This window comes from Melanotaenia boesemani, chromosome 18 (assembly GCF_017639745.1).
Source record: "Melanotaenia boesemani isolate fMelBoe1 chromosome 18, fMelBoe1.pri, whole genome shotgun sequence".
Classification (NCBI taxonomy): Eukaryota; Metazoa; Chordata; class Actinopteri; order Atheriniformes; family Melanotaeniidae; genus Melanotaenia; species Melanotaenia boesemani.
Genome location: NC_055699.1, coordinates 33179960 through 33205815, shown reverse-complemented (window position 1 = coordinate 33205815; position 25856 = coordinate 33179960). Strand labels below are relative to the sequence as shown.

Genomic DNA, 25856 nt, shown 5'->3' with positions numbered 1-25856 from the left:
GTAAGAGCAGATCCTGCCTCTTATGCGTTGGTCCCTTAAGGCTTGCTAAGCTGAACTCAGACGTACATTCCAGTAGAAAAAGAGTGAAAGGAAAGAAGAAGAGCCTGGAGGACCTATGGCTTCGGTTGCTGCTGACATGGATGGAGCTCAGCGTTACCCCACAGAAAAGCCCAGGGCGACATGTCGAAGCCACAGGGAGGTTAGTGGCAGCTTCAGCAGGGTGAAGATGATGATGATGATGATGGGGGGTTGGTAAAATGGCACCAGAGAGTCGGCTGCTGTCTGGGTGCTGGGACGTGGGCTGTGTCTTCCTGTTATCCGTCCCTACGTCCTGAATGTGCATAGTATGAGTGTCCCGGCAGGGTTGTCCTGACACACCGGGCTGCATCAACGCCACATCAGACGCACACGCAGCAGCCGACATGACAGGAGCACTGGCACTTTCTGGTAACGGCTGGCTTGAAGGCATGGTGGCAGCTGATTGTGGCGCAGTGTAGAAAACACTGGTCTCCTGTATATTGCATATGTTGCAGCATGAATGAGGTCACTGTGTCCTGTTTAGCAATAAAAACAGAAAAATACCCTGCCACCAGAAAGAAAACATAATAAATACAAGCGACCTGTAGCAGCTCCCTGGTGGAAACCAGGAGGGGAAACCAGAACTGGTCCAGAAGACCAGGTCTTCACTTAATGAACCCAACCCAGCAGTAGGGCTGCAAACAGCAGAGCGAAGAGAAATCCTCAGACTTCGTTTTTACCCTTAAAACTCCGCTAGATCACTGGTGTCCCTGACCCCTACCACCTCCAAACTGTGATGGAAAGCTGATCTACACGAAATTCCCAGACAGAAAGTTCTAGAAGAAAAATAAAGCTCCTCTATGGCTGGAATAAAGCCAAGAAGACGTTTCTGATGCACGGTGGCGCCACAAAGCAGCTGAGCTGGAGTTGGTTTAGTGAGGATAGCAGGTAAATAGTAGCAGGAATAACTGGAAATGAGGAAAAAGTGGAAACATGGAAATAGTTTCTGTTGTGTGTTTGTTTCAATAACAATATTTTTTCTCCTGAAAGCCAAGACTTGAGAGAACGATGAGATGAGAAAAGGTTTGGTCACTGTTGATCTGTGTGTTATTTCTACAAAGTTCTGTTAGTAATAAATTCTGCTTTCTTCTTCTGGTCGACCTTTATGCTGCTAAATCTATTCATACATTCATTTTACATCATTTTACCTCCCAGTCTGACAGCTTCTACAGACTGGTTTATACTGGGATTAAAAGCTTAAGCTTCTACAGACTGGTTTATACTGGGATTAAAAGCTTCAGCTGCTACATGTGGCTTGGGAGTTTTAAGGGTTAAAAGCGTTCAGGATGAAGAGTCTCCTGCAGCTGTAGAACTGACTAAATGAAGTGATAATAAAGCGGTTCTGACCAGGATCTTTGCAGCAGCATTGTTGGGAAGGGACGAGGTGAACGTCTCGTTCCCAAACCTGGAAGTTTCAGGTTTGTAGAACGAGGACCTGCCGTCACTTCTGACAGCTTTCTGATCACTTCCATCCAACCTGCAGCCCGACAGAAGAGCAGCTTCATAACATAGAGGAAAACAATGATGATGATGATGAAGAGGCTGTCTCTGTTGACCAGATAGGATCTGAGCTCACTGCTGGGTGGGACAATGGGGACCTCCGTCATCCTCTTCAGGCTCAGATCCATTAACGTGAACCAGTCCTCGGATTACGAATGAAATGAGACTTAAAAGGAAAAAACGAAGGAACACCCCATGTAATGAGGATGATGATGGTGTGATGATGGTGTCAGTCAGAGGTGTGTGCTTGGTGTCTACATCTTTATTCCCTCCTGTTGGCTGAGCTGAGACAACGTCTTCTTGATCCGGAGAGCGGTGAGTCGCGCCGCTCCGTTGGCGTACCAACACTCCCTCATGATCTTCGCCATCACCCGCAGGGCCTGCAGAGAGGATGACAGAGATGGGGACAACATGAGGACAAGAGGACCACTAAGACCTGCAAACAGCTGGCTTCTCAGAGCAACATCTTTACATGCTCTGAAGGGGACAAAGCCAAAAGTGTGTGTACATGGAGGTTTTAGAGCAACATCTGCTCCCATCCAGACAACGTCTCTTTCAGGGAAGACCTTGCAAAAGATCACAAAAAGAAGGAAACGACCTTCAATCCACACCATCACCATACAACAAACTGTTACACCTGTACATGAACACACCAGAAAGTTTCCTACAACTTCTACAAAAACAAAAACACACACACAGAAAAAACAGAGCTGCCAGTCATTAAGAGTTTTTAAATAATAACCAAATCAAAAAGACATAACAGCGACCAGATACTAACTCACAGGAAAAATAAATAAAAAAAAGAATTATAGCTTAGTATTAAAACCCACTGGACAACTAAGTGACTGTGTCAGCATGCAGAGGATGAGAAACAAGGAGTGATCAGTGATGAAGAGTGGTGAGTAAGATCATGCAAATGCGACCTCGCATCCAGGCCAGAGGCAGACCAGGGCAGCCCAGAGACCCAGGCCCTCAGCAGCAGACCCGGAGCACCAACCCAAGCTACCCCACCACGAAGATGACTCCAGCCCCACCCGAAGGGCGGCAGAGGAGAGCCCCAGCAAGAGCCCCCACGGTCTTGGGGCACAGGTCCAAGTGGGCCAAGATCGGCATCCGCCGGCCCTACCAGGGGCCGGCCACCCAGGGCAGCCCAAGCGAAGGGCCCAGGGCCCCAGGAGCCCAGAGGCAGCCCCCCCACCCCCGAAAGGAAGAGGGCCTGCACCATGCCTAGGAGGACCAGGCCCCCCCCAGACAACCACCCGGCGTAGGCCAGCACACACCCCGATGTTCCAGCCGCACACCCTGAGAACCAGGGCGCCATCAACCCCCACCCCCCACCTACTCCAATCTCCACTCCATATAACCCCACACTCACATCCTCCCCTGTGTCGTACCCACAAGCTCTCACCATCAAACAGTCACGTCAAACATGTTTTGGTGTCTAAGTGCAATTAAAATTGAGAGGTGAGCCGCCATGAGGTGCATCCAAGGAGACCACTGAATGGCCCAGCTTCCCAAATCCCCACGTGTGTGTGAGACAGAGACAGCGGGAAAGAAGAGGGGTCTGGGATGTTGAGTCTCTAGTGGCATTAGGCACCCCCGCTCCCTGGGAGGTCCCCCAGGGCAAGACAGGCCAGAGGCAGCCGCCCCCCCACGACTAGGCCGCGCAGCGACTGCAGCCAACGGGCCGCCACCGACCCCAGAAGACACCAGACACCCAGGGGGGAAGTAGAGGAGTGGAAGGAGAATAGTGGAAGAGCACAGATCAGTGGAGCACCACCCCCAGGCCCCCCCACAGGGTCATGTCATCCCTCCACACCCACCTACTCACCTATGATCTTGCACACTCCCACTCTTCCTAGCACATGCAAACGCAAACACACAAACATACCCCCACACACACATCATCCACAGCATAGACACACAACATACAAGCATCCCTGTCTCACACCCCAGCACCTCCTCCTATAATCCCCCGAATCCCACTCAGCTCCACCTTCAAACCCATACACCCCTCCTTCCCGCCTTGCCATACCTTGGGTCCCAGGGCGGCAACCAGATACCAGAGCATGCACCAACCCACACCATGGCAGCACATCCAAGCAGGCCCAGACCCCTGGCACATACGGACCCCACCACCTCTGGAGTGAGGGGGGACCAACCCAGGTACCAGAGCCCAGAACCCCCGTCCAGCCCGACCCAGAATAGCCCAGCCACCTGGCCAAGGGCCGACGCCCACCGACCCAGGCACCACCAGTGGCCTCACCCCCAGCCACAAGGCAACCCCAACCGCTGGCCCCCACAACCCCTGACAGGGCCGGACCCAAAGCCGCCCCCACAGCAGAGCAGCCCGGTCCCGCACCACAGCAAACCACAAAGAACCCACAACAACCAGTCACTCCCGGCCATTTACCAACCCCCAAAATGATGAGGTCACAGTCCTTCACCTACACTAAGTGATGGAGCTAAGCACAGGGGACGAGATTCAGCTAAATAGTCTTTTGAGGAGGCAGACATTGTCTCACTACTGATGTGGTCAACTAAGAGATTCCTAAACTGCTGAATACACAGATTATTTTTGGTTTTCCAGTTCACAAGGATAGTTTTCTTTGCGATGCATAATGCTGTGCGTATCATGTGTGTAGAGTTAATTACCATATTAATTTCACCCAAGTCACCTAGAAGACATAGTGCAGGGTTTACAGGAATATTACATTTAAACCATGTTGACATGTCTTTACATACCTGAAGCCAGAACCTGCAGGTGTGCAGGACCACAAGGCATGGAGGTAGTTATCTGGTGTGTTTTCATTGCAGTGTGTGCAGATGTTTGATTGTGACAGACCCATCCTGAACATCCTTTGTCCTGTATAATGAGTTCTATGCAGAATTTTGAATTGTATTAGTTGCATATTTGAATTCTTAGTCATTTTAAAGGTGTTTAAACATATTTGTGACCATTTATCTTTATTAAAGTTACTGGATAAGTCACCCTCCCATTTTGAAGTTGGAAGACAGATTGAGTCTTCTAGTTTAGATAATAGTCTATATGTTTTTGATAATAGCTTTGGGGCATTGAGATTCATGAATTCTGCCACCCTAATAGGTAGCTGTAAGTTTAATTGAATAATGGTATATTTTTTACATATAATAGATTTAAGCTGGTGATATTCTAAACATTTTTGCTACTGATTCCATATTGTGAAGTGAGAATATTAAATGAGAAGAAGTTTCCATTTTCTATTATACGTTCTGTTTTATTCCTTTATTTTTCCATTGAATGAAATTGTTAAGCTTTTTGTTTTGCAGGATGTCAGGGTTGTTCCAGAGGGGTGTAAACTTACATGGAAAAAGTGAGGATTTGGTTATTTTTAGAAAATCCCACCAAGCCGCTAAAGAGGAACTGATATTGATGCTTTTAAAACACTTATGTGTTTTGATGGCTGAGCTGATGAATGGCAGGTCAGAGATAAACAGATCCTCACACAATGCTTGCTCTACATCTAACCATGATTCATCCAGACTGCTAGGTTTAAGCCATTTGGAGATATACTGCAGCTTGTTAGCTAAGAAAACATGATTAAAGTCGGGTAGCTCCAATCCGCCTCTATCTTTAGTCTGTTGTAAAGTTTTTAGGCTGATACGTGATGGCTTATTTTTCCATAAAAATTTAGATATATGTGAGTCCAGTGACTTAAACCACCTGGAGGATGGTTTAGTGGGTATCATTGAAAACAGGTAGTTTACTTTAGATAGAACCATCATTTTAATGGTGGGAACCCTCCCCATGAGTGATATGGGTAAGCACCTCCACCGTGAGAGATCATCCTCCATTGCTTTAAGTAGCTGGACATAATTTAGCTTTGTTAGTTCTGATAACCTGGGGGAAATGTTTATGCCTAGATATTTAATGTTTCCAGACTGTATTGTAGTATTGGGTGTGTTTTGTAGGTCACAGTTGATGGGCATAATAATAGTCTTAGACCAGTTAATAGAGTAGTCAGATATTGATGATAATGTGTTAATAAGTGTGATTGTCTGGGGGAGAGATGTCGCTGAGTTCTGGAGGAAAAGTAATACGTCATCAGCATAAAGACTTATCTTGTGTTCTATATTGTTGGCATGGATTCCTTTAATCTCTTTATTTTGTCTTATGGCAGCAGCTAGGGGTTCAATAAAAATAGCAAAGAGTGATGGAGAAAGCGGGCAGCCCTGTCTGGTGCCTCTCTGCAAACAGAAGCTTGGAGAGGTTTGATCATTGGTCTTCACACATGCATTTGGGTTGTTATATAATATTTTTATCCAATCTATGAAAGATGACCCAAACCCAAATTTGTTTAACGTTGCAAATAAAAATTTCCAGTTTACTCGGTCAAATGCTTTTTCTGTGTCTAAAGAAATGACTGTGGATTCCAGATTATGTAGAGTAGAATAATCTATGATGTTAATTAATCTACGCATGTTAGTAGAGGAATGTCTACCTTTAATAAAGCCTGTTTGGTCAGGATGTATTATTAGAGGGGTTATTTTTTCTATTCTTCTGGCCAAAGCTTTGCTAATTATTAACTCAATTATTAACCTTGTGTTAACTCAAAGTTAGCCTAAGTTAGCCCAAAGTTAACCTAAGTTACCCTAAGTTAGCCCAAAGTTAACATATGTTTGCCCAAAGTTAGGCTCAGTTAGCCCCGAAGTTAATCTAAGTTAGCCCAAAGTTAACCTGAGGTAGCCCATAGTTAACCTAAGTTAGCCCAAAGTTAACTGAAGCCTGGACTCTAGCCACTAGCTAGATTTAATGTCCAGTCCAGACCAGCGTGATGAATCTAGATACTGGCTAGATTTAATGTCCAGACCAGCGTGATGAATCTAGATACTGGCTAGATTTAATGTCCAGACCAGCATGATGAATCTAGCTGCTGATTGGTTCATTGTCCAGTCCAGACCAACATGGTGAATCTAGATACTGGCAAAATGTCCAGTCCAGACCAGTTTGATGAATCTAGCTATTGGCTAGATTTAATTTCCAGTCCAGACCAACATGATGAATCTAGATACTGGCAAAACGTCCAGTCCAGACCAGTTTGATGAATCTAGATACTAGCTAGATGTAATGTCCAGTCCAAATCAGCGTGACGAATCTAACTACTGGTTGGTTAAATGTCCAGATCAGCTTGATGTATCTAGATACTGACTAGATTTAATGTCCAGTACAGACCAGCGTAATGAATTTAGCTGCTGGTTGGTTAATGGTCCTGTCCAGACCAACATGATGAATCTAGATACTAGAGAAATGTCCAGTCCAGACCAGCTTGATGAATCTGGCTTTTGGCTAGATTTAATGTCCAGTCCAGACCAGCGTGCTGAATCTAGATACTGGCTAGAATTAATGTCCAGTACAGACCAGCATGATGAATCTAGCTGCTGGTTGGTTTATTGTCCAGTCCAGACCAAAATGATGAATCTAGATACTGGCAAAACGTCCAGTCCAGGCCAGCATGATGAATCCAGCTACTGGCTAGATTTAATGTCCAGTCCAAACCAGCGTGACGAATCTAGATATTGACTAGATTTAACATCCAGTCCAGACCAGCGTGATGAATCAAGATACTGGCTATCCAGTCCAGATCAGCTTGATGAATCTAGCTCCTGGCTAGATTTAATGTCCTGTCTTGAATGATGAATCTAGATACTGGCTACATTTAATGTTCAGTACAGACCAGCATGATAAATCTAGCTACTGGCTAGATGTCTTTCATTGATCTCAGTCATTTTAATTCTGATGCTGTGCCGTCTTCCTTCTTTCTCCTGGAGATCTTTTTCCAGGGACTCCAGGTTTTATTCGCCTGAATTGAAACATGAAAGCAGGAACGTCTCCTGGAAATCTGAGCTCAGAGAGCAACTTCCTTCCAGACTACAAATATTTGCTGAAAAAGGGTTAAAGCCTCAAGACCAGTTGTTTCCTGTCTGCTGTGGCAAGGTTGTAAACAGTCTGGTATGAATGAGTCAGCATGTCTGGTGAGATGAAATCTGTTACTTTCCTGCAGCCTTCTACCCATCAGGTGCATCGGAGACGGGAAGCGAGGGCTTTCAGACATGGTCTGATGTAGATCAATGGATTAAATCCCACTGTCATTCCTCCGGCTTCCACCAGATCTGTGAGGATTCTTTCCCATGATGAGTGGAAGATGGATTTTTAATTAAATATTTCTAACAGATTTTAGGTCCTTTTACAGCCATTATAAAATAAAATAAAATAAATAGAACCTGATGTAATATTTCTGGAGTTTCATAGAAAATATAAAATTAAACAAAGTAAACTAATAAGTAAATAAATCAAAGCTTTTGCAAAATTCCAGCAACTTCAGAGCAAAAATAACATAAAATAAATATATTACTAACTGTGGATCATTCTCTTCTACACTGGTGTGGAAAAAGTAATTCTGATTTCTTATTTTCTTGCATGTTTGTCACACTTAAATGTTTCAGATCATCAAACAAATTTAAATCTTAGTCAAAGATGACACAATTGATATTATTAAGGAAGAAAATGATCCAGACCTACATGGCCCTATATGGAAAAGTAATCGCCTCCCTTGTTAAAACATAACTGTGGTTTATCACACCTGAGTTCAGTTTCTCTAGCCACAGCCAGGCCGGATTACTGCCACATCTGCTCTCAGGCCAGAAATGACTTCAACAGGACTTGCCTGACAAAGTGAAGTAGACCAAAAGTGACATCGTGTCGAGATCCAAAGAAATTCAGGAACAAATGAGAAAGAAAGACCTGAGATCTATCAGCCTGGAAAAGGTTATAAAGCCATTTTTAAAGCTGTGGGACTCCAGCAAATCACAGAGAGAGCCATAATCCACAAATGGTAATAACATGGAAGAGTGGTGAATCTGCCCAGGAGTGACCAACCAAAATCACCCCAAGAGCTCAGCGACTCAAAAGACCCCACAACAACATCCAGAGACCAGCAGGCCTCACTGGCCTCAGTTAAGGTCAGCGTTCATGATCCACCACCAGAAAGAGACTGGGCAAACATGGCCGCTAGTTCCAAGACAAAAACCACGGCTGGGCAAAAAGAATATTAAGGCTAAGGGGGGCCCAGCCAGGTTTAAGGTTAGGGGCAATAACTTGTTCACACAGGGCCATGCAGGGTTTTTTTCTTCCTTAATCACAACAACCTTCATTTAAAAGCTGCATGTTGTGTTTATATGTGTCGTCTTTGACTAAGATTTAAATTTGATTTGAAACATTTAAGTGTGACAAACATCCAAGAAAATAAGAAATCAGGAAGGGAGCAAAGACTTTTTGACACCAGCTTCTGTGTCAGAATAAATGTCCTGCTTGTAAAATACTTTGTATGTTCCACAGACATTAAGCATCATCATGTTTGTTGAGGAGCAGAAACAGAAGAGCTGGAGTCCGTCAGTCTGCAGGAACATTCATGTTGCAGCCTCCTGAACTCGTCTGTCTCGGTGTATCCCGGTATGACGTCACCGAAGTCTGACTGAGAACAGCTTTTATTAGCGAGATTCATGTCGACATTCCTTTGTTTATCTCCAGACAAAACAGAGAAATCTGATCCCAGAGGGTTTGGTGTCTGGGCGTGGTGAGGGAGCATGCACAGGGTTTAAATCAGGTCGTTTCATCAGGTTTGTGGAGTTTGAAAAAGGTTTGACCTGACAGTGTGCACAGAATAATTACACTAATTTATTTCTTACAGACTGATGATGAGGAGCACCAGCTCTCTTAATAAATACATAAAAAAGAAAAACCATGCTGCTGGTGGGATTTACTACCCACAATGTAAAAGCACCCTGGAAAGCTTTAATTGCTCTTCCAAAAACAGACTGTTGTCATTAGGGTCAGAAATAAACAGAAAGATGCCAACATGTTCGGATTTTTCTGATTTGTTGCAGTGAATATACAGTGAACGGGATGCTCAAGTCCATCCTACCTCACAACCCTGCCAGCGGTTGGGAATGTTGGGGCGAAGTTTCTGCTCGCAGACCACCTTCCTCATCTCCTCCACTGAGGGATCTGACTGAACCAGGTCATAGTAGGGCAGCTGGTAGTCCTCATGAATGCCTGACACAAAAAACAGACCCCTGATAAACTGGCCTGTAAAGTTGGCATCTTCCCTGCATCTACATAAACTGGTGCATGTATGTTTGTCCATCCATTTCTAATATCTAACATCATATTTGAATTCATTTTTGAACCTGACCTCCCATTGAGCAGCGGCTGGCGATCTCCCAGAACACCAAGCCCATGGCATAGATGTCGGCTCGCTTGAACGACTCAAAGTGTTTCATGTTGATGGAGTCATCCAGGACCTCTGGAGCCATATACCTGAAGAGAACAACATGGACTCTTATCAAACACAGCTTTTGTTTTCAGTTATGGGACCCAGTAGTCATCAGCTGATATGAATGTACAGCGTACCTGTATCCATTAGTGTGTATTCTCCAGATACAGATATTTCTGTTTAAAGTCCAGTTACAGTGTAGAGAGAGGACGCATGGGAGAGACATTCTCTAGTTTAAGCACACTCTACCTGCGGGAATTAAAGGTTTCCTTTCAAGAAAACCAAGCTTTTTCAACAAAGATGAGTAACTCCAAGAGCACTAAGCAAGCTCACAGCCTACAAACACCACCGACTCGCCGCCACATAGGAGGTAAGTAAGCTAGCATTGTTCGCAGCTACCACCAGAATCTCCATCAGGGCAAAGTACTGGGACAGCGTCCATAACACTGGATCACCTGACCACAGAATCTGCAAAACAGAGGGTCTCACTGAAGCAGGACATCCTCTCCCAAATCCAAGAAGCCTTTAAGCTGTTACAAGCCTCTCTGGACACTTTCCAGACAACAGAGAATTCTTTCAAGAAGCACCCTACCTCTGTGGAGTCTACAGCCAGATCTGGCCAGAGATAATCTCCTCGAGTGGTTCTAGTCTGCTTCTTGAAATTCCAGCAGAAAGAGGTTGGTCTGAACTGGGCCAGGAGCCATGATCTGTAGTATAACGCAGTCAGGGTTTATCAGGATCGTAGCACGGTGACGCTGAAAAGTCAGTTTTATGCTTTATTGTTCAGTTCAATCCCAACTTTAATAGTTAAGTGGGGTATAGTGGGTCTTGAGTACATCTGCGGGAGGCCTCTTGACTAGAATAGGTACGAGATGTTGTTTCACCTAAAGTTCTTTGGAATGGTGTTTAGCCTTCAGCTTGTCTCAGAGGATTAAGTATTGGCTTTTTAGTTGTTGCACATTTGGTGCTTGGGGTTTCGGAACAGGGTTTTTGGTTGGGGACTCTCCTGGACTACTGCACCTTATAAACTTATTCACCTATCAAAAAAATTACTGTCATAGCAGTAAACTATCATATCTGGTCTGTTGTTACTACTCATACTATTGTTATATGCTAATTATGGATTCAAGAACTAATGAAGGAAAAGCCAGCATGAGATTTATTGGCTTAAATGTGAGGGGGCTAAGCAGGCCTGTAGGGAGGGCGTGAATATTTAATCACCTCAAATCTTTGAAATGTGAAATTGTCTTCCCTCAAGAAACCCACTTGTAGGTAAAGGATCAGATCAGACTCATGCTTGGATGGGCCAGGTTTTCCACCCTAATTTAAATTCCAGGCTCTGACACTGGTTGTACAGGGACAGGACAGCTCGTACAAGTGAGTCCGGCACTCCATACTCCTGGAGTACCCCCCACAGGAGTCCCCGAAGGAGAGTGTAGAGCTGGTCCGCTGTTCCACGACCGGGACGAAAACCACACTGCTCCTCCTCAATCCGAGGTTCGACTATCCGACGGACCCTCCTCTCCAGCACCCCTGAATAGACCTTACCAGGGAAGCTGAGGAGTGTGATCCCCTGTAGTTGGAGCACACCCTCCGGTCCCCCTTTTTGAAGAGGGGGACCACCACCCCAGTCTGCCAGTCCAGGGGAACTGTCCCCAATGTCCATGTGATGCTGCAGAGGCATGTCAGCCAAGACAGCCCTACAGCATCCAGAGCCTTAAGGAACTCTGGGCGGACCTCATCCACCCCCGGGGCCCTGCCACCGAGGAGCTTTTTAACCACCTCAGTGACCTCAGCCCCAGAGATAGGAGAGCCAGCACCAGCTACCCCAGACTCTGCTTCCTCATCGGAAGACGTGTTGGTGGGACTGAGAAGGTCTTCGAAGTATACCCTCCACCGCCTCACAACGTCCCGAGTCGAGGTCAGCAGCCCCCCATCCCCACTGTACACAGTGTTGATGGAGCACTGCTTTCCCCTCCTGAGCCGCCCTGAGGCTTGCTGAATCTTTTAGCAGATGCCTGCAGCATCAACAATGCAGCAAGGAGGAGGAGGATGGGAGGAGGAAACCCTGCAGGATGGAAGCTGTGCTGGGATCCAGGGGATGGAGGATGACGCCAAGATCACTGTCCAGCCTGGAGGCTGGTCTACATGATGGGACAAAAGATGTCTCAATTAAGGGTCAAATCATTTTCAGCTGGGTCGGACACGTAACTATGAATATAAACGTACATAAGCTCAGTTTTATCCTCTCTGAGCGACATGTTCTGCATTACTAATAAAATATGCCATGATATTTATCCTGTGCAGCAATAACTGCAGATTCATCTTCCTCCAGTTTAATAAAAACCCCATCGAGCTTGTTGTTTGGAACCTTCAAGGAAAAAGCAATAAGTTGAAGAGTTATTCAATTTTTTTGTCCTCAGCAGCAACCAGTGCTGCAAAGTTTGAATCAATTATCCAGAAACATCATCAAAACTTTTTACATTTCTCAAAGGTCCAATTAAAATGTTCGTTCTCGAAAAACTAAAGATTTCCCAGATTCCAGAATGAGCCAAAAAAGAAAGAAAGAAGGAAGGAAGGAAGGGAGGGAGGGAGGAAGGGAGAAAAAAAGAACGTATGTGAGTAAATTAGGGTTGAATAAATCTAAAATGCAGTTGTGACGGAAGCCTGAAAACGTTCTCCTGGACCAGCCAGTACAGATTCAAAGCAACTCCACAGTTTCTCTGGACGCTGGAAAGAAGGAGGGAACGGCTTCCAGGTCCACGACGTTCCGAGTGGATGAACAGGCAGCAGCATCACATCCGGCTCAAAGTCTTTATTCCCTGAACAGAGCTCAACTGACTTTATTCTGTCTAATACAGAAAAGCAGCTGGCGAAGGTGGAAAGAACCTTCATCCACTCACCGTTTGGTTCCCACTCTGTGGTTCGGGGCGATGTCGATGGTGTCGGTGGCGGAGTCGTGGCGAACGGCCAGGCCCAGATCGGCGATGCAGCAGGTCCCGTTCTTCTTCACCAGGATGTTCTTTGACTTCAGGTCTCTGTGTGCGATGGCTGGCTTCCCTGCAGACACAGAGTCAAACCTTCAACCTGATCGTTCCATGTACGAGCGCTGACATCAGGACAGGTGTAGTTACACCACTTGTCCACAGACGGCTCTATCTTCCTGCATGTCACATGGTCGGAAAAACAAACATGTTTGTTCCATGATTCAAAGCAGTGAAAAGCTCAGAGTCTGCTTTGGAAACTGGGAACCACACTAGTGATATATTCCCATTTAAGTATTTTATTTAAGACTTAGATCTCATAAACAGGTCGTAAGACGCCCCACATGAAATGTTTCTCCCTATTCTCTTTCTTGTTGAGTCTCATCAGACACAACGCTGCTCGTCACACTCGGGTTCATACACGCCAGAAGACAACCAACACGGCCGTCCAGGTAAGCTCACCTGTTACACCACACCCTTCACTCTGACTTCTGCATGCAAAAACCTCATTGAGGGAAGAAAAGAGCAGAAAAGTCCAGGATCTGGATCCACCTTCACCCACCACATCCACCTTCACCAACCACATCCACTTTCATCCACCTTCACCAACCACATCCACCTTCACCCACCACATCCACTTTCACCCACCACACCCACCTTCACCCACCACATCCACTTTAATCCACCTTCACCAACCACATCCACCTTCACCAACCACATCCACTTTCATCCACCTTCACCCACCACATCCACGTTCATCCACCTTCACCCACCACATCCACCTTCACCCACCACATCCACTTTCATCCACCTTCACCCACCACATCCACCACATCCACCTTCATCCACCTTCACCCACCACATCCACCTTCACCCACCACATCCACTTTCATCCACCTTCACCCACCACATCCACTTTCATCCACCTTCACCAACCACATCCACCACATCCACCTTCACCCACCACATCCACTTTCATCCACCTTCACCAACCACATCCACCACATCCACCTTCACCCACCACATCCACCTTCACCCACCACATCCACTTTCATCCACCTTCACCAACCACATTCACCTTCACCCACCTTCATCCACCACATCCACCTTCACCAACCACATCCACTTTCATCCACTTTCATCCACCTTCACCAACCACATCCACCTTCACCCACCACATCCACCTTCATCCACCTTCACCCACCACATCCACTTTCATCCACCTTCACCAACCACATCCACCTTCACCCACCTTCATCCACCACATCCACTTTCATTCACCTTCACCCACCTTCATCCAGCACATCCACCTTCACCAACCACATCCACTTTCATCCACCTTCATCCACCTTCACCCACCACATCCACTTTCATTCACCTTCACCCACCACATCCACTTTCATCCACTTTCATCCACCTTCACCCACCACATCCACTTTCTTCCACCTTCACCCACCTTCACCCACCACATCCACCTTCATCCACCACATCCACTTTCATCCACCTTCACCCACCACATCCACCTTCATCCACCTTCACCCACCACATCCACCTTCACCCACCACATCCACTTTCATCCACCTTCACCCACCACATCCACTTTCATCCACCTTCACCCACCACATCCACCACATCCACTTTCATCCACCTTCACCAACCACATCCACCACATCCACCTTCACCCACCACATCCACCTTCACTCACCACATCCACTTTCATCCACCTTCACCAACCACATTCACCTTCACCCACCTTCATCCACCACATCCACCTTAACCAACCACATCCACTTTCATCCACTTTCATCCACCACATCCACCTTCACCAACCACATCCACCTTCACCCACCACATCCACCTTCACCCACCACATCCACTTTCATCCACCTTCACCAACCACATCCACCTTCACCCACCTTCATCCACCACATCCACTTTCATTCACCTTCACCCACCTTCATCCAGCACATCCACCTTCACCAACCACATCCACTTTCATCCACCTTCATCCACCACATCCACTTTCATTCACCTTCATCCACCACATCCACCTTCACCCACCTTCATCCACCACATCCACCTTCACCCACCACATACACCTTCACCCACCTTCATCCACCACCTTTACCCACCACATCCACTTTCATCCACCTTCACCAACCACATCCACCTTCACCAACCTTCACCCACCTCATCCACCTTCATCCACCACACCCACCTTCATCCACTTTCACCCACCTTCACCCACCTTCATCCACCTTCACCCGTCACATCCACTTTCATCCACCTTCACCAACCACATCCACCTTCATCCACCACATCCACCTTCACCCACCACATCCACCTTCATCCACCACATCCACCACATCCACCTTCACCCACCACATACACCTTCACCCACCACATCCACTTTCATCCACCTCATCCACCTTCACTCACCACATCCACCTTCACCCACCACATCCACCTTCACCCACCTCATCCACCTTCATCCACCACATCCACCTTCATCCACCACATCCACTTTCACCCACCTTCATCCACCACATCCACCTTCACCCACCACATCCACTTTCATCCACCTTCACCAACCACATCCACCACATCCACCTTCATCCACCACATCCACCTTCACCCACCTTCATCCAACACATACACCTTCACCCACCACATCCACTTTCACCACCTTCACTCACCTCATCCACCTTCATCCACCTTCACTCACCACATCCACCTTCACCCACCACATCCACTTTCATCCACCTTCACCAACCACATCCACCTTCACCCACCTTCATCCACCACATCCACCTTCACCCACCACATCCACTTTCATCCACCTTCACCCACCACATCAACCTTCACCCACCACATCCACCTTCACCCACCACATCCACTTTCATCCACCTTCACCAACCACATCCACCTTCACCCACCACATCCCCCTTCATCCACCACATCCACCTTCATAAACCACATCCACCTTCACCCACCACATCCACTTTCATCCACCTTCACCAACCACATCCACCTTCACCCACCACATCCACCTTCACCAACCACATCCACCTTCACCCACCACATCCACTTTCATCCACCTTCACCAACCACATCCACCTTTACCCACCTCTCATCCACCTTCACCCACCTTCACTCACCACATCCACCTTCACCCACCACAACCACCTTCACCAACCACATCCACCTTCACCCACCTTCATCCACCACATCCACCTTCACCCACCACATCCACTTTCATCCACCTTCACCCACCACATCCACCTTCACACACCACATCCACTTTCATCCACCTTCACCAACCACATCCACCTTCACCCACCACATCCACCTTCACCCACCACATCCACTTTCATCCACCTTCACCCACCACATCCACCTTCACCAACATCATCCACTTTCATCCACCTTCACCCACCACATCCACTTTCATCCACCTTCACCCACCACATCCACCTTCACCCACCTTCATCCACCACATCCACCTTCACCCACCACATCCACCACATCCACCTTCATCCACCTTCACCCACCACATCCACTTTCATCCACCTTCACCAACCACATCCACTTTCATCCACCTTCATCCACCTTCATCCACCACATCCACCTTTATCCACCTTCACCAACCACATCCACCTTCATCCACCACATCCACCTTCACCCACCTTCATCCACCACGTTCACCAACCACATCCACCACATCCACCTTCATTCACCTTCATCCACCACATCCACCTTCACCCACCTTCATCCACCACGTTCACCAACCACATCCACCACATCCACCTTCATCCACCACATCCACCTTCACCCACCACATCCACCTTCATCCACCACATCCACTTTCATCCACCCTCACCCACCTCATCCAGCTTCATCCACCACATCCACCTTCACCCACCTTCACCCACCTTCATCCACCACATCCACTTTCATCCACCTTCACCCACCTTCATCCACCACATCCACCTTCACCCACCACCTTCACCCACCACATCCACTTTCATCCACCACATCCACCTTCATCCACCACATCCACCTTCACCCACCTCATCCACCTTCATCCACCACATCCACCTTCACCCACCTTCATCCACCACATCCACCACATCCACTTTCATCCACCTTCATCCACCACATCCACCTTCACCCACCTTCATCCACCACATCCACCTTCACCCACCTTCATCCACCACCTTCACCCACCACATCCACTTTCATCCACCTTCATCCACCTTCACCCACCTTAATCCACCACATCCACCTTCACCCACTTTCATCTACCAAATCCACCTTCACCCACCACATCCACCTTCAGCCACCACATCCACCTTCATCCACCAAATCCACCTTCACCCACTTTCATCTACCAAATCCACCTTCACCCACCTTCAGCCACCACATCCACCTTCATCCACCACATCCACCTTCATCCACCACATTCACCTTCACCCACCACATCCACCTTCATCCAACTTCACCCACTTTCATTCACCACATCCACTTTCATCCACCTTCACCCACCTCATCCACCTTCACCCACCACATCAACCTTCATCCCCCACATGCACCTTCATCCACCACTTCCACCTTCACCCACCTTCATCCACCACCTTCACCCACCACATCCACTTTCATCCACCACATCCACCTTCATCCACCACATCCACCTTCACCCACCACATCCACTTTTATTCACCTTCATCCACCACATCCACCTTTACCCACCACATCCACCTTCATCCACCTTCACCCACCACATCCACTTTAATCCACCTTCACCAACCACATCCACTTTCATCCACCTTCATCCACCTTCACCAACCACATCCACCTTCATCCACCACATCCACCTTCACCCACCTTCATCCGCCACGTTCACCAACCACATCCACCACATCCACTTTCATCCACCTTCATCCACCTTCACCAACCACATCCACCTTCATCCACCACATCCACCTTCACCCACCACATCCACTTTCATCCACCTTCACCAACCACATCCACCTTCACCCACCACATCCACCTTCATCCACCCCATCCACTTTCATCCACCTTCACCCACCTTCATCCACCACATCCACCTTCACCCACCTTCATCCACCACATTCACCACATCCACTTTCATCCACCTTCATCCACCACATCCACCTTCACCCACCTCATCCACCTTCATCCACCACTTCCACCTTCACCCACCTTCATCCACCACCTTCACCCACCACATCCACTTTCATCCACCACATCCACCTTCACCCACCACATCCACTTTCATTCACCTTCATCCACCACATCCACCTTTACCCACCACATCCACCTTCATCCACCTTCACCCACCACATCCACTTTCATCCACCTTCACCAACCACATCCACTTTCATCCACCTTCATCCACCTTCACCAACCACATCCACCTTCATCCACCACATCCACCTTCACCCACCTTCATCCGCCACGTTCACCAACCACATCCACCTTCATTCACCTTCATCCACCACATCCACCTTTACCCACCTTCACCCACCACATCCACCTTCATCCACCACATCGACTTTCATCCACCTTCACCCACCTCATCCAGCTTCATCCACCACATCCACCTTCACCCACCTTCATCCACCACATCCACTTTCATCCACCTTCATCCACCACATCCACCTTCATCCACCACATCCACCTTCACCCACCACACCCACTTTCATCCACCTTCACCAACCACATCCACCACATCCACCTTCACCCACCATCATCCACCACATCCACCTTCGCCCACCACATCCACTTTCATCCACCTTCATCAACCACATCCACCACATCCACCTTCACCCACCACATCCACTTTCATCCACCTTCACCAACCACATCCACCTTCACCCACCACATCCACCTTCATCCACCCCATCCACCTTCACCCACCTTCATCCACCACATTCACCACATCCACTTTCATCCACCTTCATCCACCTTCACCCACCTTCATCCACCACATCCACCTTCACCCACCTTCATCCACCACCTTCACCCACCACATCCACTTTCATCCACCTTCACCCACCTTAATCCACCACATCCACCTTCATCCACCACATCCACCTTCACCCACTTTCATCTACCAAATCCACCTTCACCCACCACATCCACCTTCAGCCACCTTCATCCACCACATCCACCTTCACCCACCACATACACCTTCACCCACCACATCCACTTTCATCCACCTCATCCACCTTCACTCACCACATCCACCTTCACCCACCACATCCACCTTCACCCACCTCATCCACCTTCATCCAACTTCACCCACTTTCATTCACCACATCCACTTTCATCCACCTTCACCCACCTCATCCACCTTCACCCACCTCATCCACCTTCACCCACCACATCAACCTTCATCCCCCACATGCACCTTCATCCACCACATCCACCTTCACCCACCTTCATCCACCACCTTCACCCACCACATCCACTTTCATCCACCACATCCACCTTCATCCACCACATCCACCTTCACCCACCACACCCACTTTCATCCACCTTCACCAACCACATCCACCACATCCACCTTCACCCACCTTCATCCACCACATCCACCTTCGCCCACCACATCCACTTTCATCCACCTTCACCAACCACATCCACCACATCCACCTTCACCCACCACATCCACTTTCATCCACCTTCACCCACCTCATCCACCTTCATCCACCACATCCACCTTCACCCACCTTCATCCACCACATCCACCACATCCACTTTCATCCACCTTCATCCACCACATCCACCTTCACCCACCTTCATCCACCACCTTCACCCACCACATCCACTTTCATCCACCTTCACCCACCTTAATCCGCCACATCCACCTTCATCCACCACATCCACCTTCACCCACTTTCATCTACCAAATCCACCTTCACCCACCACATCCACCTTCAGCCACCACATCCACCTTCATCCACCAAATCCACCTCCACCCACTTTCATCTACCAAATCCACCTTCACCCACCTTCAGCCACCACATCCACCTTCATCCACCACATCCACCTTCACGCACCTTCATCCACCACATTCACCTTCACCCACCACATCCACCTTCATCCAACTTCACCCACTTTCATTCACCACATCCACTTTCATCCACCTTCACCCACCACATCAACCTTCATCCCCCACATGCACCTTCATCCACCACATGCACCTTCATCCATCATATCTACACCAAACACAGAAATGGGTTTGGTGTAGATCTGCATAGGAATGGAAGTGGATGATTTTTCTAATCATGGCCTTAATAGGAAGCAGATAAACCATGAAGAAGGGCCCCAGGACAGAGCCCTGGGGAACACTTCTGGTGATGGTTTGAGTTTTATAGATCTCAGTAGATACTAAACTATAAAGAAACATGTGATAATGTTCTTGTTAAGTGGATAGAGTCACTACGTTGTAAAACTAAATACTGGGTCCAGTGCTGCTAGCGTAGCTTCAGGTGGAACACTTAAAACAGTTAACGTTTTTCATGAGGCACCAGCCAATAAAACTGCTTGTCTGAAGTAATGTCTGATCTAAGGCATGCCCTGCACACTGTTCTGATCTAATTACATTTTTATTTAGAAACCACTTTTCCTACAAGTGAAGCATAAACTGTTTACACAAAAAGTATCAGCTCCACTTTTTCATGAAATCAATTAGGAGTCCTAGAGAGTTCAAAATCCCTCCAATCTTCACTGAGAAAGCAGACAGGATCCATTTATTTCTATTTGGGTAAAAAAAAAAAAAACATGTAAAAAAAAAAAAAAAAAAAAACTAATGAAAAAAATCTAAAATTAAAAGTAGTGTGTTGAGGGATGCAGTGTGTTTGTGGTGTCTCACCTTGTGTGCCTACTATCTCCATGTGGAGGTGAGCCAGGCCGCTGGCCGTGGACAGGGACAGTTTGATCATGCCCTCCACAGTGACGGTGTAGCGGTTCAGGTAGTCGAACAAGGAGCCATGTTCGTGGTAATCCGACACCAACCACAGCTGAGTCCATGTCCCGTTATCTGCACACAGACAATAAGAAGGTGGCGCTGCTTTTACCGGATCAACTACAGGTTTTTTTTTATTTATTTATTTATTTATTTATTTATTTATTTAGGACAATGCATATTAATCAACATATGAGCAAAAGCTTCACAGTAAATATGCCAGAATTAGCCACAAAAGCTAAATTGCATCTGTTGTCCTAAGGCAGGCACATTGAACAAACATTGACAAACATCTCATATTTACAATAGTTACAATAAACTTTAAACACAGTGTTAGTAATAAGAGGTAAACCGGATGTTAGTTACACATGAGTACAGGACTGGTTTGTTTTTAACCACTCTTTTAGTGTTTTCTTGAAGGTGAGATAGTTGTCACAGTTTCTAATATGAGCTGGTAGTGAGTTCCATGACTGTGTGCCTCTGATAGACACCACCATTTGGCTAAACTTAGTCCTGCGGCGCTGTATGTTACAGTCTCCTCTGGTTAATGCTCTAGTAGTGACTCTATTGTTTGTTTTCTTCTGTATGAAAACATCTAATGGTGGAGGGGCAAGCCCATTTAAAACCTTAAAAACAAAACATACATCCAGAAATATCTGATAGCTGCTCAAGTCTAAAATATTATACTTACTAAGGATATTACAGTGATGAAAATGAAGAGGTTTTCTGTCTAAAATTTTCAATGTTTTCTTAAAAAGAGACTTAATAGGCTTTAGAGTTCCTTCTGTTGTATGAGACCACGTTGTGTAACAGTAGGTGATATGAGTAAAAATCATTGTGTGCATGTATGCTTTTGCTGCATCAAGAGTAAGAAAGGGTCTGACATGATTAAAATTTGATAAGTTAAATTTGATTGTATTTATAATTTTTTTTACATGTTGCTTAAATGTCAGGTTAGAATCAAAGACCACACCCAGATACTTGAACTGGTCCACCACATCTAGACATTCATCATTAACTATGACAGATGGTTGTTGGTCGCCTACTGGCTGTCGTGAGAAAAACATACAAACTGTTTTCTTTGTATTAAGATGTAAGCAGGAGTTTTGAAGCCAGTGGGACACTGGTACCATGGCTCCTGAAAGTATTGCAGCAGCTTCTTGTTTAGTTTTTGCGTGAGTATACAACACTGTATCATCTGCATATAATTGCGTTTTGATAGTTGAACAAACATTTGGTAAATTATTGACATAAAGACTGAATAGTATTGGGCCAAGTATTGAGCCTTGTGGGACACCGGCAGAGCAAGAAAGATAAGATGATTGTGAATTTCCTATTTGTACAGCTTGTTTCCTATCTGCCAGATATGACTGCATCCAACAGAGGGCACTTCTGGATAAATTAAAATGAGACAGTTTAGCAAGAAGCATACCATGATGTATTGTGTCAAAAGCACGTTTTAGGTCCAGAAAAACAGCACCTACAAATCCACCCTGATCTAAAAGGCTTTTTTACATTCTTTTTTTTTTTTTTTTTTTTTTTTTTTTTTTTTTAAACCTGTCTTGTCCAGCATCGTTGCAAACAGAATGATTGTCTGGCTGCCGTCTGGTGCTGGGCAATTTTACTCTATCAAGCAGGGATTTATACTACATGTATAAAGTCCCTCTTGATGACATAAAAAACTTTATTAAATCAGACTCTTAATGCTGGACTCGACCGGAGGGGACAGAGAGAGAGAGAGAGAAAAGAAAGTAGAGAGAAGAGGGAGGGGAGAGAGAGGGACAGAAAGGGTGTGGGGAGTGCGGGTGGGGACTTGAAACATCATACAGAAGACCATGTAATCCATACTACTTACAACATATATGGCTAAGATCATCCTAGCCAGTAGGTCATTACACAACTAGTTGATAATAGTAACAATAATAATTAAAGCTGCAAGCAGCGTTGGAGGCCCTCGCACCTCTGGCGCCGCTTCGGCCTATTGCACCGCCCCATGACCCCGCAACCTCCCTCCAGCAACACAGCCGCTGTCGCCCACAGCCATAAACCCATTCTTCCAGAGTTTATCTACATCAAGAGGTGATTTTCCTCATGGGAGGATCAACTTGCACCTCAGCCTGTCCAGTGATGACATCTGAAGCATTCATGACCTTGTTTCTTACAAACTGTGTTGAATTCCCACAAACTGGAGCATGATTTCATCAAGAGGAAAATTCCACGTGGCCACTAGGTGGTGGTAAATTTGTTTTAATGTAGGACAAATGTTCAGGTTGGATCTCTGATGAGAACAGGAAAATATTGGCTCAATTGGTCAACTGACAGCAGGGTTAGTGCCACTTCCTGTATAATGGCAAATGATTTAAACCATCACAGAAAGCCATTTTAATCATGCTGCTGTAAGAAGTCAGTCATATTTTCAACCATGAGTTCATGAAGGATGATATAAATGAGTTAGAATTAGTTATACAGAGGATAAAGGGTTAAAATGGTGGGACTTCCTGTTCCCAGGGGGCGGGGCTATGGTGTTGAGAACTTAAAGGACATGAAGAGGCTTTTTTGTTTGTCCTGGCATGTTAAATAAATATGCCACATTTTACCATGTAGTTCAAAGCAGTGGTTGGAGCTGAAAGATGAACTATATACAGGGGGCGCTATAGAGCCATATTACCAGCATATGTGTATTTCAATCAGTTCCAGGCCTGACCACTGTCCTCCCTGCCAAGTTTGGTGGAGATCAGGAGTACATTGGGTCAGTTACAAGTACTTCCTGTTTCATGGCGGTGGACGCCATTTCCCATGTTTTGCTTGAGGAAGGAACTTGAGGTTTTTTTTCTCTTATATCATGAAAGGGTTTGACCTGATCTCAAGCACTTTTGAGTGTGTGAGGTTAATCCCTGACGAGAGGGACCCTGCTGCAGGAAAAAGGCACTTCCTGTTTCAAGTGGGCGGGGCTTAGGCCAAGACCAGAAGTAATTACATATATCTGTTAAGAAGCAGACTCTGATTAATCAGTGCAAGTGTGATGCTGATTGGATGAAAATTGAGGGATTTATACTCAATAATGATGTCATGGCGTTTTATCCAACCTTGTCATGGCGCCACGGTCTCGCCATGCAGCGTTGAGCAATGTCCAGATGACAACATCAGGACTTGTAGATGTGGTCCGCATGGAAGTGAAGAGAAACATATGCAGTTTGGTACAGAATGAGTGTTGTATTGCAGAAATAATAGATTCCGTGCTTGTGGGCGAAACATCAAAACTTGATGAGGCGCCGCCGCTGAACGCCACCTCCTATTAGAAAATTTTCAATAACTTTTGACCACGCATGCCTCTGGAGTGTTCAGACTGAGTTTGAGGTAAATACGATAAAATCTGTAGGAGGAGTTCGTTCAAATGCAAGGCAAAGAAACATGCAAAAATGACCCCAAAAATGACACTTTTTTCAAAATGGCCAACTTCCTGTTGAAGTTATCATATAGGTCCAAGAGGCTTTTTGGTACATCCTTCCAAGTTCTATCGATATACTGGATTTCAGCCATATCAGTCAATGTAGTGGGCAGATATGATCAATTAAATATTTGTAGGTGGCGCTATAGAGCCATATTGCAATTTTTCCAGCATTTGTCAATGTGGTTGAGTTCGCAGCCTGACCGCGGTCCTTCCTGCCAAGTTTGGTGGAGATCAGCAGTACAATGGGTCAGCTACAAGTACTTCCTGTTTGATGGCGTCGGACCACTATTCGCCATGGTTACGTTTGGCAAAGGAACTTGAGATTTTTATTGTGATATCATGAAAGGGTTTGACCTGTTGTGAAGCACTTTCAAGTGTGTAGGTTTTATTCCTGAGGAGATGGACCCCGGCGTCTGACAAAAAGCACTTCCTGTTGAAAATGGGCGGGGCTTAGGGCTTGTCTGGAATTGGTCATATGGATCTGTTCAGGGCCGGATCCTGATTAATCCCTGCAAGTCTGATGGGGATTGGATCAGAATTGAGGGATTTATAGTGATTTATGATGTCATGGCGTCTTATCAAAGTTCGCCATGGCGCCACGGTCTCGCCCTGCAGTGTAGAGCAATAGTTCTCACTGGATGTCATCACCAACTTGTTTTCTGCTGTCTCACCAAGTTTGGACCTGGTTGTGTCCAAAACCTCAAATAAGTGGCTCTCTGAGTAAAAACCATGATTTACTGTCGCCAGGGGGCGTGGCCAATTCATAACCCAAATATTGACATGTAGATGTGTTCAGGGTGGGACTGGCATCATACATGGCCATTTTGGTTCAGATATATTGTTTTATGTGGAAGTTATATCACTTTCGTTCTTCACGGCAAGACGTCAAACATTGAGGCCCCACCCCCTCCATGCCCTTTCTCCTATTAGAAAACTTTCAATAACTTTTAAAGACACATGCCTTCTGAACATCCTGAGCTATTTTGGTAGCGTTATGATGAAATCTCTAGGAGGAGATAGATTTTGAAAATTTCAGTAAAACGCCAAAATGGCGAATTTGACCCAAAATGGCCGACTTCCTGTTGGTTTTAGGCTGTTGCTCCAAGAGGGTTTTTTGTTCGCCCGAGCATTTAGAATACATGTAGCAATTTTTATAAAGATTGATGACGTGCAGTGGCGGGGCATCATAAATAGGTGGCGCACTCATTCAATTTTGCCCGAACAGTCCCGAGCACCCCAAAATACGTAAATTTACGCATTCCTTTGGGGGGGTATGCAAAATTAGGCGCGTTTTCACGCATGTTCAGGTCCCCTAAAATGCAATTTACTTTTAAGAAGAAGAATAATAATTAAAGCTGCAAGCAGCGTTGGAGGCCCTCGCACCTCTGGCGCCGCTTCGGCCTTTTGCACCCCCCCATCACCTAGCAGCCTCCCTCCAGCAGCGCGGCCGCTCTCGCCGACAGCCATATACCCATTCTTGCAGAGTTTATCTCCATCAGGAGGAGATTTTCGGCATGAGAGGATCAACTTGCAACTCAGCC

At 46.5% G+C, this 25856-nt stretch overlaps 1 protein-coding gene across 1 annotated transcript in view; it reads right to left on the bottom strand.

The window, feature by feature from the left end:
- Positions 1 to 1232: 1232 nt before the first annotated feature.
- tgfbr1b (transforming growth factor, beta receptor 1 b) overlaps positions 1233 to 25856 on the bottom strand; it is a 65786-nt gene continuing 41162 nt past the window's right edge. Inside the window, exons 5-9 of the mRNA XM_041968381.1 lie at positions 20772 to 20939; positions 12794 to 12950; positions 9810 to 9934; positions 9540 to 9670; positions 1233 to 1958 (exon numbers count right to left, since the gene is read on the bottom strand). Of these exons, the coding sequence (XP_041824315.1) occupies positions 1833 to 1958; positions 9540 to 9670; positions 9810 to 9934; positions 12794 to 12950; positions 20772 to 20939 (707 nt within the window). The 3' untranslated portion in view covers positions 1233 to 1832. The remainder of the gene's footprint in view (positions 1959 to 9539; positions 9671 to 9809; positions 9935 to 12793; positions 12951 to 20771; positions 20940 to 25856) is intronic.